Source organism: Cupressus sempervirens, chromosome 1 (genome assembly GCF_028749045.1).
Source record: "Cupressus sempervirens isolate cs-2001-9-10 chromosome 1, ASM2874904v1, whole genome shotgun sequence".
NCBI classification, from domain to species: domain Eukaryota; kingdom Viridiplantae; phylum Streptophyta; class Pinopsida; order Cupressales; family Cupressaceae; genus Cupressus; species Cupressus sempervirens.
In genome coordinates, this window is record NC_143118.1 from 41,329,640 (window position 1) to 41,343,580 (window position 13,941).

The 13,941-nt window shown below is 38.6% G+C and overlaps 1 protein-coding gene across 2 annotated transcripts in view; it reads left to right on the forward strand.

The window, feature by feature from the left end:
- Positions 1 to 13,941, forward strand: part of LOC149576076 (Translin family protein) — a 122,343-nt gene that overhangs the window by 15,625 nt on the left and 92,777 nt on the right. For both annotated transcript variants that reach the window (XM_089816255.1, XM_089816260.1), the window contains exons 2-3: positions 7,947 to 8,043; positions 8,135 to 8,250. In XM_089816255.1, the coding sequence (XP_089672381.1) occupies positions 7,947 to 8,043; positions 8,135 to 8,250 (213 nt within the window). The remainder of the gene's footprint in view (positions 1 to 7,946; positions 8,044 to 8,134; positions 8,251 to 13,941) is intronic.

Below are 13,941 nucleotides of genomic sequence, written 5' to 3' on the forward strand. Positions count from 1 at the left end.
TATCCTTTTATTATATTATTTAAACTTTGGGATCAATTAATTAATTAATTAAATTAAATTATTACATTTAAAGTTGGGGACATGACAATTTGTGTTTTTAATAAGACTATAAGGTCAGTTTGGGTCGCAAAGTCTTGTAAAGGGCCATGCTTAGTTAATGCTGGTCAAACTTCAAAACAGGTTAAAATGGTTGTGATAAGTGTTTTGGGATCATAAAGGTCGTATTGGCTTGTTTGTAAGGTGTTTGGGTCACTATATTGTGATAAATGCAAAATATGTAAATGTTGTCAATTGTGCAAAAAAAGATTCTATGTAACTTTGACAACATTTGTGTTCACTTGAAAAGCAACGACCAACTAATTCAAAAATTAGTTGGATCAGTTGGGACATGTCCATGGAGGTGTTTAAAGACTCCTATTGGTGAACTCAAACATTACTTGAAGTTTTGGAGATATTGAAGGGTTTGCTATGCCGTAGAAACAAGCTTTCTTTGCATAATTCATTGTTTCTTATTATTGTACATACATCGATTGGGCAACTTGATCCATGACCGTGAAAACTTAAGCTGATGTAACTTCATTATTTAAATTGATTGGGAATCATTTGGTGCAAGCAATAAGGAGATCCATTTAATTTAGTAAGGATTGGTTTAGCAAAACCTAGATCTTCGATTCAAATGATCCTAATCGAACATTCCACTACTAGAATTGGCCAATCCTCTAGAGAATGTTAGGTCTCTATACATTACAAGATTCAAGTGTTTCTGGAGTTGTACGAGAAAACCCTGATTTTTGCCATATGACCCCTTGGCATTTGAAAGCGACAAGTCAAGAATGAGAGGAAATTGAGTTTTAGAAGAACCAAACGAAGGTGTAGTTGTAACCTAGTGGAAGATTTAGTGTCCTTGGTTATAGGCAAACATAAAACATCAAGCCTTTTGTCAGGTTAAGTTGATTGGTGAAGAGTTCTATTCACGTTCCCATGAATTAGTTGTTATTAGGCCTCATTGGCCAATCCTCTGGAGAATGTTAGGTATCTATGTACATTACAAGATTCAAGTGTTTCTGGAGTTGCACGAGCAAACCCTGATTTTTGCCATATGACCCCTTGGCATTTGAATGTGACAAGCCAAGAATGAGAGGAAATTGACTTGTAGAAGAACCAAACGAAGGTGTGGGTGTAACCTAGTGGAAGATTTAGTGTCCCTGGTTATAGGCAAACATAAAACATCAAGTCTTTTGTTAGGGTAAGTTGATTGGTGAAGAGTTCTATTCATGTTCCCATGAATTAGCTGTTATTAGGCCTCATTGGTACATTGTTGGTTGACCGGATCAAATCCAAAACCTAGATCTGATTTGGAGATATTTTATAGAGGAGCCAAAAGGGTATCTATGAATGTGTTTTATTTGAGCCTTGTTAAGGGAATTTGGAAGTTAAAGGTGAAAAGGTCGGTTATCAGGCCTAATGGGGCAAAACCAACAAGACAAGTTTGAACATGAAGAGTCACTTGTGTAGCCATTTCCCTTAGCCATAGGGGTTCACAACTCGTACCTATTTGGCCAGTGATGGTGGTACCCCCTGTGCCCAATTCCTTTTTGGCAATGATTTGCCCCCTTCAATGTGCTCCTGCAAGGAAAGGGAATTCTCCACGATAACATCAGTTTCCTCAAGATAATTACAATTACTATAACAAGTTATTATTTATAAACCATCATAACGATTAACCACCATTTCACTTCCCATGAATCTATAATGAATAACCAACCTTCCAAATTTTCAATATAATAACATCATAACGATTAATTAACATGTCATTTTCACATGAATCGTAACTAATTTTACCTGTCAATTGACTTCGCATGAAACTGTAACAACCATATGAACATTTTTAAATTGGGCCAAAAATTGGGAAATAACAATAGTTTTCTTTGCAGGTGATTTGCTGTGTTTTGGTGGCTCCCACTCTGCATTGTTGATTGTTATTCTTTCTATGAGTGTGGGCCTCCCTGTTTTATTTGCTGTATGTTTATTTCTCTCTGCTCAGGTGGTGGTGTCTGGTCAACCCTCCTAGTTTTGGTTTAGTTTTCCTGCCATGGTTCCTATTGGTCCAGTTGTGCTCTTTTTTTTTGTGTTGCTTCCCCCCAATGTGTGGGGTTCATTTCCTTCTTCCTGTTGTGTGCAGGTGTGTGGTGGCTTTTTGCTTGTGTTCATTTGCTGCTTTGTTCCTGTTGGTTCGTTTACTCCTGAATGATAGTCTGCTCTTTGCGTTCAGTTCAGTTTTGTGTAATTTGGTAACTTTTGTCCTTAGCTCCCTTAGACTACAGTTTTCGATCAATGTTTTGTTGCCTTCTTCATGTAGTTGCTGCAATGTTTTGTCGTTCTCTGCTGCTGTGTTACCTGGGTTCAATCTTCGGGCAAAGTTTCTATGCTGTTGTGCTACCAGGGGTCTCTACTACTGTGTGATTGGGTTCTCTGCTCTAACTTGTTACTGCTATGAGGGCTTTTCTGATCGATGTTGTCTATTTTCGTAACAGAGGCAAACTTTACTATTGTAAATTAAATGATGAAAACTTCAGACGTTTGCAGGTTCTTTCACAAACAGTTGGTGCCTATCTCACTGTATTTTACTGGTGTTAATGCTTTTTTGGGTTCGTGATGGAACTATTGACCCCGCCGCCCACACCAGTTACTTACCAGTGGATTGTGGACCACGTGGCGAAGTTTGAGATTAAGAATTTACAGCTGAAGGAAATGGTCCATAACCTGTCCATGACTGTTGCAGAGCTGCAATCTCAGTTTGTTGGTTTTTCTTCTACTTTGGACGATACCTCTGTAGATCTTAGACAACTTGTAGACCTTACGCCCACACCAGTTACTAGTGGTTTGTGGACCGCGTGGCCAAGTTTGAGATTAAGAATTTACAGCTGAAGGAAATGGTCCATAACCTATCCATGACTGTTGCAGAGCTGCAATCTCAGTTTGTTGGTTTTTCTTCTACTTTGGACGATACCTTTGTAGATCTTAGACAACTTGTAGACCTTAACAATGTACAGGTTCGTAAAATTCGAGACCAACTGTTTGAGTTAGTTTACTGAGAAACAATTAAAACTCCAGACCCTAACAATGTAGGGTTGCCATTGCACCAAAAGATTGATCTATCAATGCCCGATAGAACCACTAGACTTACAAAACACAGTAGGCGGTTAATCCATGTCATGAATCCCAAAGGGAAACGTTGGAGGTTGGTCTAACAACCCCCCTCTCTGCATTACCTGAGGAGATTCAAACCTGAGACCAAGCTTTGATACCACTTGTTACAAGCTAGGGTTGTTGCACCAAAAGATTGACCTATCACTGCCCGTTAGAACCATTAGACTTGTAGAATACAAAAGACGGTTAAGCCGTTTTAAGTATCCTGAAGGGGAATGTTGGCAGTTAGTCTAACAACCTCTTCACATACCACCTCAGACAATTCCTTCCTTAGATGCCCTTCATGGACACCTGTTGTGCCTCTACCATGTTTAGCCACCTTTCTGATGCAATTTGGGAGTCCGCTGTAATCTCCTTCCTCCACCACACTACCACTTTCTCTCGCAGCCCAATCTATTCAAGATCTTGCCCCCTCAACCAATGGTCAACGAGGATTGTAAGTCCTTCCACTACATGCTTTACACCGCCTTCTCTGCCCATGCCCCTTTGTTTCTCCAGCCAAGGCTCTCTTATTGTTGTCTTCTTTACTATGAGGAGCGCTTGTTTTTCCTTATGTAGTGTAGATCCCTCAACGCCTCCCTCTTGTAGTCCCATAAAGCTTTTTTGGTGTACTCCTCCCCCCCTCCCCCCACCCCCAACCCTTCTCCACCTTAGATTTTTGGGTGTTGGTTTTGCACACCTCCACTCTTTACAGCATTCTCGGTCAAATCTCCATCCACCTCACCCCCCTCCCATTGCCATCTTTCACCTTTACCAACATTTATGAGGGTGATAGATCCATGAGCAGTAGTAGAGCGGTCGATGAGGAAGGTTTCCAGGCGGAGTTTTGCAAGCTGGGTATCTCGGCTTTGGGTTTTTTCTTCACTATGCTTTTCAATAGAATGGTCTATATGGGTTTCCCCCCTTCTTGGTCACGACACATCATCCAACTAATTCACAAAACTGGGCCAACCTCAAATCCTAGTAATTACAGGACTGTCATGGTCGAGCACATTTTTGTCAAGCTCTATGCTAATGTTTTGCACACAATTCTCTCTAGGGATCTTGACATATGACATTGCAAAGGGTTAGGCTGGGTTTAAGACAAACTTTTAGACTATGGATCACATTTTGATTCTTTATGCTATTATTGAGGAGGCTTGATACCTGTCTACGAATGTCTATTGTTGCTTTGTGGACTTCCGCAAAGCTTTTGATTTGTACCTCAATCGACTTTGTTTTAGAGACTTAGAGACATCACGATCCCAAAGATTGTTTTGACCGCCATTTTGAGGCTCTACGAGAGTGTGGTTGGTCATTTTAGGATTCCTAAGGGCTTTCTTTACCCCATCCTAAGTACCATAGTGGTGAAGTAGGGTTGCCTACTTTCCCTCACCTTATTTGGCACTTGTATTGCTGAACTCGAGACTTTCCTACGAGACTTCTCACTCCCTGGATGGTTATTTGTACTGTGTCCATTCTTTTTGCCGATGATGTGGTTCTCTTGGCCTCCTTCCTTGAGGGCCTTCAATGTCTCCTTATGTGACTCAAGACAACTCATAGATAGCTTGGGTAAGATCTAGGTTATGGTCTTCAATTGTTTGAAGACCTCCCGTCGTACTTCTTCCAGGGTGTGGAGATCATGATCTCATCTACTTACAATTCTCTAGGCATCAAATTCTTGGGATCCTGTTTCAATATGAGATCGACCATGTAACCCTAGGTTAACAATGGCTTGGATTCCCTTGCCTTACATGAGAGGCAGTGCTTCCGGCATCACTTCCATGACACCACGTCCAAGATGTTGCTTATGGATTCTTTGATCAGGCCCACTGTTCTTTATGGCTTTGTGGTTTGGGGCCCCTCCCTCCTGGTCTCTGATTGGGCATTTGTTGAGTGAGTTCAAACCCTTCTCCTTTGGCACATTATCATGTGTTGCTAGACTACCTGTACTAGCATCATTTTGGTTGAGTTCGGGGCTCACACCCTTAAACTCGGTGCCATCTATAACTTGACCTAGTTTCTTCACTAGCTTTAGGGGTTCGTTGACTTTGCTAAGGGTCGTACATATATTCTTATTCTTACTTGGCCTATCATTCCTCGTAGGTGATCAACCCCACACATCGGGCTCGGTGCTAGTAAGCTTAGGCCTTTGTTCTTTTAGGGTTGGTGGGCATTGATGTTGACCATCTAACTCCCTTCTAGTAGTTGTTTGATGCTTCCATTCATCTTCCTACCTAGTTGGAGTTGAATAGGCACGTTAGAATGGACATCTACAAGAGGTATCTCTACACGACTTGGGTTGATCCTTGGTAGGACTCCGTCCTAGGATGGCCTTTTATGCTTAGCACCATAGATGGAAAACTCACTCGAGAAAAACTTGCAGAGCCCTCCCCCCCCCACTCCCCCCCTAAAAAAAAGAAAAAACCGCAAGAAAAATCTTGGGACCCTTAAAAAACAAATTAAATTCATAAAGAACTTTTTTTATAAAATTCAATGAGAAGATGCATCCAATGAGTTAATGAGAACACAAGAGAAATAAGCACGATTATGATATATATAAATGCAAAGTGGGTACAAATTCAGATTCTCATGCACAATGCTGATGGCAGGAATAAAAATAGTAAATAGTTTCTATAAAACTAGAAGTAAATACATCATAGCCAAATAGTCTGAGAGTGAGTTCGAGCAATTTTGGCTTGTTGGAAAGTAATGCTTGTCTTGGGTGTGAGCAGGTGGTTGAGTTAAGTCTATCAAGATTTAGGAATATAGTATTGAAACCAAGTGATTTGTGAGAAAATGAGTTAAAACCATTAGAAAATCATTGTTTCGGCTTCAATTTGACCTTAGATAGCTAGGATTGGTTGTGGGAGATAATGCTGTTGAAGGCATGCTGCCTCCTTAAATTTGGTTAAGCCTGGAATTTTTGAAAACCCTCAAAATCTAGAATCTGCATTTTAGCTGCTATGAAGCTGAAACCTATCTTAAACATCCTGAAAATATTTATACAAATTTAACTTAAAAGTATAAGAAAGAAAATACTTATATTTAAATGTTATAGTTGTATAAATGCTCCTGCCATTTAGCTGCAAAAATGACTAAACAATGCTACAAATGCAAACAGTTATAAAAAAAATGACATTTTTGGGTGTTTGACCTTTGATTTCGTTGCACGGGTGAGTGTTTTCCCAAAACTCGTTGAGTTTTTGCTAAAAACTCACTGATTACTTGACAAGTTTTGCCCCTGTTGAGTTGCGAGTTTTTCTAGGAAAAACTCACTTAGGAGAAAAACTTGGCAAGCTTTTAAAATTCATTGTGTACTACATTGACATCTAGGACAAGATCATTAAATGTTCCTCTTATATTGGGCGGCACTAGACTCATGCCCTATGTATTCCTTTGGGCTCCTTTAGAGTTGGCTCCTACCAGCTTTGCATCCAGACTGACCTCTAGATTGACAGGGATGATCGGATTCGCTAGCTTTGTGACATGGGTGTGGCAGAGACAGAGGTGCATTTCCTATTCCGCTACCCTGTCTATTATGAACTCTATGGGAGGTTTCATTGTCTGTTCAAGATTTTTTGGGAGATACATAGTCCAACAGTGGCTAGCACTCTAACCCCATGAGACTACATGTCTCTATGATCAAAATTTGCAGCATTAGTCTCCTCCGAGACTTATGTCAGTTCAGCTCATCACCCCCTTCTTTATGCCAGTCACCTTTGCTAGAGGCACTAAGTGTTCGTTGGACCCCATTACTTTTGTTCATACCATGTCTATGAGACCTTGTGGAGACCACATGCATCAACAACAACTCTCCGCTCCTAGTGTTTCTCAGAGATGGCCCCAGACCCCTCTCGCCCTATTGGCTACCCTTCGGTTCTGGGGTACTTCACCATGGTTAGTGACTCTTGGTGGCCCTTGTTCTTCTCTGCTTCCCGCTCCCTGGTGGTGTTCTTTTGTTGGTCTTTCTTTCTTTGGTCTCTTTAATACTTTTCTTTCCCTGGGCACCGTTTGGTGCCTGTTGCTGGCTGGTTCTTGTTGTAACTTTCATTCCCTTTAGACCCTTTTGGTGGTCTCTAGTTGGATACTAATAAGTTATCTTATCTCATTTAATAATATTTACAAGTTATGTTAAATTTTTAGTGATGCTTAATTATGGAAATGAAACCGTGAAAGCTCAAAATAGAGATATAAGCATTCCCACATAAACACTTTCCCTCTTGTTTTCTCCAAAATACTAGAAAATTTAGTTGTAAAAAAAAGCATGGGCTCTCCATCATGGGAACCTAAAGAAACATAGGTGATAGATTATAGATGAAGCTGGGGTGGTAACAACAATTTTAATGATTTCCCTTCGAAAGTCGTTAATAAATTTAAGGTCTTTGTCATTAGCGATGCTCTTTAGAAATATGTCCTAGCTCAATTGACAATACGTGGACCTTTGTTTGATGCAAAAAGGATCTGGTATACAAAACATGAACAATAAGTTAAATTTAGTACTCAAATAAAGGACACGACCAATTATGAGCTGACGATTTGGTAACTGGTATTTCAGTAGACTGATATACCTACTTTATTGTTACGAAGTCCTTAAATAGCTGAAAAGATAGATTTCCCAATAAATTGTGACTTTAAATTTCTTGCAGAAGCGTTATTTGCTGGAGGAAACATCCTTTTGAAGTAAGACTATTTTTTCTTAAGGCTATTCTTGTTATCATAAAAAACATTGTTTTTGTTTTTCAAATACATTGCAGATGTTCTCGAGAAGTCAAAAGTCCACATTGGAAAATTAAAGGAGCTTTATGCACAGCTTGCTGATGTGATCAAGGGATGTCCAGGTCAATATTATAGGTAATAGTAATTGTTTGTATGCTCACTTTATCCTTAAGATTTTTCTTCTACTTCTAGTCTTTCCCTAATAGATACCACTCTTTCTGTCCAGGTATCATGATCATTGGAGAAACCAGACATATAATGTGGTGTTTTTAATTGTTTTTCTGCATTGGTTGGAGACAAGCAGTCTGCTATCCTATGTTGAAACACAAAATCTACTTGGATGTAAGTAGTCTGTCTTCATTCAAATGGGTTTCTTTATCTTTTTTCATAAGATTTATGGCAGTCTTTAGTATAATTTCATATAGTTTTAATTCCTTTTTGATAAGATTATAAATTCTTTGTTGATCTATAACATAAAGGTCTATAGTACTTATTAAGAAGATATCTGTGATCACCCTAGTTGTCTGCAACTCCTGCAAAATGTATATACAATTTACAAGCATGTTGTGGTTCAACGATTATGCACACATTCATGTGTGAACTGTATTTACCTCAGTTATAGGTCATGATGAATGGAAGTAATATGAGAGATAAGGAGGTTTCCTTTTCTTTCAAATGGGGTAAGATAAGTGTTTTATGTGGTTTTAACAGAAAAATGATAGGGAAGGTTTGTTTGTTAGAAAATCCTAGATAGGCTTGCAGAAGACATTGTACAGCAGCAAGAAAGACACAAAATACTTAAAATTTACAGCATGTCTAATTGTTAAGAACCTTAAGATATCTGAAACAAAAATTCTAAACAATCTTAATATACATATGCTTTGTATTTTACTGATTGTTCAGGTTTATTATAAACAAAGAAAATTTGCATCCAAATCATGCAAAGAAACAAGGAATAATTGCAAGTCAGACAGGAATTTTAGACAATTGATAAAGAACACTATTGGCACAATGTTCAAACAATATTATTGTATGAGCAGCGAAATGTCCTTTACCAATGAAAATAAGTTATGTCTATATTATCCCTCTTTCAAATTAATGCATTTTATATTGGATCTTTTAATCTTGAACTTTTAAAATAAAACTTACTTTCAAGTCATACAAATTCACTTAAAATACACAGGTTATTTTCAAACTAACTTATATTTTTTAAAAATAGACTTCACTTCTAAATTAAAATTTAATGAGTGAAGAAGTGATGGTGTTTAACTTTTACATGGCTTCATTGTCAAAATTCTTCTTGTTAAATATCTTCTCCATAATTATCTTTTGAAAATATTTCTTAAGTTCTGTAATATTGAGAGGCCTAGTTTTATCCTTTTTCATATTAGAATAATATCTCCGTATATCTTTTTATAAAATGGTCAATATTGTATCTTGTAAATACTAGAATGTTTCTAGGCAGCAACCTACAAGACAACGAAAAGTTGTGATCATCTCATGTAGGAAGAGGTTATGTCTCTTCCCAGGGGCAATGAAGTCACTATTGTGGAATGTCAGGAACTGCAATACCCCTGACACGATTCGCTTGATCAAGCATTGTTTTGATCAACTGAGGCCTGATGTTGTTCACGTACAAGAAACATAAATAAGAAAGGACCTTTTGAGTTTGGACAGATCTTTTAGTAGATGGAAATGCGTTTGGATGAAGTCTCAAAGGCCATCTGGGGGCTTGGTTGTGCTATGGAAAGAGGAATCAGTGAATGTGGTGTTGATTCAACAAGAACATAATTGGCAGTGGATGAGGGTGCGTCAAAACAATTGGGTGCAATTTTTAATTTGTTAAATATATATGGTCCAGTCAATGATAGATCAAAAAAGGAGTTGTGGGTGGCTTTATCTTGTTTGCTGAATGTAATGGTTGGAGAAATTTGTTTGCTGGGGGGAGAGTTTTATGCAATTTTAAACCCAGGAGAAAAGGTCAGGGGCAAAAGATGGATAAGTAATAGTCAACAAGATTTTAATAACTTCATGATAGATAATAGTTTAATTGATATTCCTTTTAAGCAAGGAGAGTTTATTTGGACTAAGAAGGGCAAGGTTTGTGAATATAGCGGAGAAACTAGATTGTTTTCTTTTGGCGGGGGATTGTGCTAGTTATCACTGGAGTTGTGAGGCTGGAATAATTCGACGATCCAGAGCACTACCCAATAGGCTTACAACTACATGAGGATTCTTCTCCAGACAGATGCCCCTTCAAGTTTGAGGCAATGTGGTTAAGAGCAAAGGGTTTTTAGGATCTGGTAAAGTAGTGGTGGGTGTTGGCTCCAACATTGGATGGTAATAAAGCATTTACCTTTTCAAAAACTGTAGTTTTTAAAGGAAACTGAAGTTCTGGAATAGGGAGCACTTTCAAATACCTGAAATCAGAAGCTAAAATTAGAGGAATCTTTGAAGATATTAAATGATAGAGTTATTGAGCATGGAATGAGGGAGGCTAATTTTGAACAGGAAAAATCTTTAAGTAAAGAGTATGCTGAGGTGCTTGCTAGAGAAGAGATGTTTTGGAGGCAAAATTCTAGAGAGACTTGGTTGAATGATGGGGACTGAAGTACTAAATTTTTTCATAATTTGGTTAAGATAAGAAGAGTTCATAATAATTGTTTCTCTATGCAGGATGAGATGGGAAGGGAATCAAGAGAGATAACAGAGATCAATAAAAAAGCTGTTGCTTTTTTCAAGAGGAGAGGGCAGAAGTTGGTTTTAAGGACTCCTGATGTGGACATAGATTTAAGTAAGATTCTGAGCTGCATTTCTGAAAATCAAAACAAGATGTTGCTTATTGAGGTTTCAATGGCTAAAGTGAAAAAGGCATTACAGTGTTTGGACAAGGATAAGGCCTCGGGGTCTGACGGTTTTCCAACTTTGTTCTTTCAAACCTTTTGAGATGTTTTAGATGTAGAAACATGGGAAGTTGTGGAGGAATCTTGGCGAGGTGGGTTTATTTTAAAAGATCTCAATAACACTTTTATAGCTTTGATTCCAAAAACGCAGAAGTGTCTGCTTTTGAGGATTTCCATCCCATTGCACTGTGCAACACAATGTATAAAATCATTTCAAAAGTTTTGAAAAATAGATCAAAGAAGGTATTGGATTCAATCATTTTTGATAAACAAAGTGGATTTTCTCCTGGAAGATCCGTTTATGAAGGTTTGATTATAGCGCATGAGATGATTCACTCAATTAAAGCTAGAAAGCTAGAAACAATGTTGGTGAAATTGGACATTAAGAGGGCCTATGATGAGGTGGATTGTGCCTTTATGTTGAAGGTTTTAAGTGGACCTAGATTTGATCATAAATGGGTGGGTTAAAAGTTGCATAACTACCCCTCGATTTTCAGTGTTGGTGAATGAGAGCCCACTGGTTTTTTTTGAGGTTGATAAAGGTATTTGTTAAGGGGATCCTCTCTCCCCCTTTTGTTTATAATCATGTCAGAGGTGGTAGGAAGGCTGATCGTGGGGAAGAGAGAAGGTTTGTGGAAGGGGTTTAAAGTGGCGGACGACATTGATGCTGTGTTTGTAGAATGGTTTACACTACACCTAATATAATTTCAATGTTACCAGTATCAATATAAAAAACCATTACGAATAATAAGCATACCAATTAATTGCGAGGGAAAACAATTTTCTTTATTGATTACCAAAAAAAACAAGTACACCATTCATGTTCCAATGTTCTTAAATAGAGCTCGGTTGGTTAGGGAGACCAACCGACACATTCCCTCGCTACCTAACTACAAAAACCTAGTACTAACTATCTTTAATTACATTATTGTTTTATTATACCGTACATTTATCCTCTACAAAAAAAGAAGTCATCTTCCAGATGATTACCCAACAATAAAGCAAAAGAAAATTAGACTTCAAGACGTAAGGTGGGAATATGTCCCTGAAATGGATGCACATTGCCGCATAAGCTATAGATCTTATTCCGCTACCATCTACTTAGCTATAACTCATAGCAGTCGCAAGGCTTCCATCCTATCCTTTTCTGCTGATGCCAATTTCTCTGCTTGAGCATCTTTCTCCGCTTCCCACTCTTCTTTCAGTCTTCTTGTCAACTCTTTTTTTTGCCAGAGTTCTAGGAATGTCCCCCTTAACGCCTCGTCCATCTAAGTAAGTAACTGCATGAGAGGTGGTTACTCCATCACTGTAGGTATGGTATGTCCGACTTTCCATGTTTTAACTACCTCTCCATGCCCTACTCCACTTTGCATAAGTAAACTTCAATCTGTATGGCAATCTTTCTTCATAAATGCCACAAGGAACTTTGTTGCGCTAACTATGACATCCAAATGCTGCCCCTTAGCTTGTTTTATGATCTCCTTAGTACTTTGCTCAATCAATGTAATTCCTTAAGGAGTCTTCCAACCTTAGTTTGAGCTAGGTGATCTGAGGAAACCAAATTTACCATTGCTCGAAACAAAATCTGTTTAGTGCCCCACTAAGGAATTACTTGTTCTCTTTCCTCAATGCCTTCTTGTGCAGGGTAGGTTTCTCTAGTATGGACTCTTTCCTAGTGTACGACCCTGATACCTTCTTCTGTACTAAGGTCTTCTAGCCGTACGACCCTCTTGTTTTCCTCTTGTTGCCGTGTTGTCATGTCCTCTTCTTGTCCTATGGTCACGTCTACTTCCTGCCGTACATTGCCATGGTTTCCTTTTTGCCGTAGAGCTGTCCTTTTCATATTGTCTTCTACTATATCCATCCCCATACAACTCGTATCTCCTTGCTGCCTACTACCTCCCACTTCTTGCTATGTACGACCTCCCACCTCTTGTTGTGTATGGGCTCCTACGTCTTGCTGTGTACGACCTCTTATCGCTTGTGTCTCTGTGTGGATCTCAACCTCCTGAGGTGTAACTTTGGGTATTGGTTCTCCATCGAGAGGAATGTGATGTTTGTAGGTGTGCCCTTGATGTGATTCAACTAAAATTCATCCAAATTCTCATCCTCTTTACCTCCTATGTTTTGAGTTTGAAAGGAAGGTTCTTGTGCGGCTTCCTTTCTTATTTTTTTTTGCCGTGGCTCTCGGCTACTCACTCCAAAAGTGTCCATGTGGAACCAATATGCCATTGTCGGCTTGTAGGATTCTACCCTATTTGTACAGATGTACTCTTGTGTTCTGGAGCCACCTGTGTCCGAACTGCTTCCAAAAACAATGCTATTGCATGATGAGGCATGTAAAATGCCTTATGTTTCAAATCCAGAACTCCCTTAGCCGCTCTGAAAGAAATTGGGCCCAATTGTAAACCCTCCCGACATTGAGCCCATTCACTAGAGACAACATCCAGATGGCTATGTCAAACGTTTGGCTCCCATCGGTGAGTTTACTTTTTACCAAATCCACGGTGCATCTCCACTTCTAATTTGCTTAGAATTTTCTTCAGTCCCTGACTATTGCTCTTGCTCAAATTACTTCCCTATTCTTGTTCTTTGAGTTTGTTGCATTTATAGCACATTTCTCCATTGTTGATAACATTGTTCATTCCCAAAGGTCTACAAGCTGCCATGTTAGTCCTTTCATTCATCCTCATATTTGAACTCTGATTAGGCTTCTTGCATTCATGTGATTTATGTCCATAAACAAAGCAATTGTAACAATAACTAGTAAAGGGTTTAGCATCTAAGTTACCTTCGCAATCTTTCTTCATGTGTCCAAACTTGTTATATGCAAAGCATCTTCCATTGAATTGTCTTCTTTGATCTCTAGATTGCTCAAACTGATTTGCTGTGTAATTGATCTGATTTGATGGTTAATTTGGTTCCTGTTCAAGTCCATACTCTTTTGTGATTTCTGATTCCTTTGATGATTCCCCTTCAATATAACCAATCTTTGTCATATCTCCTTTAGGTTTTTGTGCCATGATTTTGTTCATCAAGTTTTTCTGTGCTTGAGTACAACTGCTCAAGATGATTCTTGTTTTGTACAAGTTCTCCTTTCACTATACAATTATACTTCTCAAGTTCAACA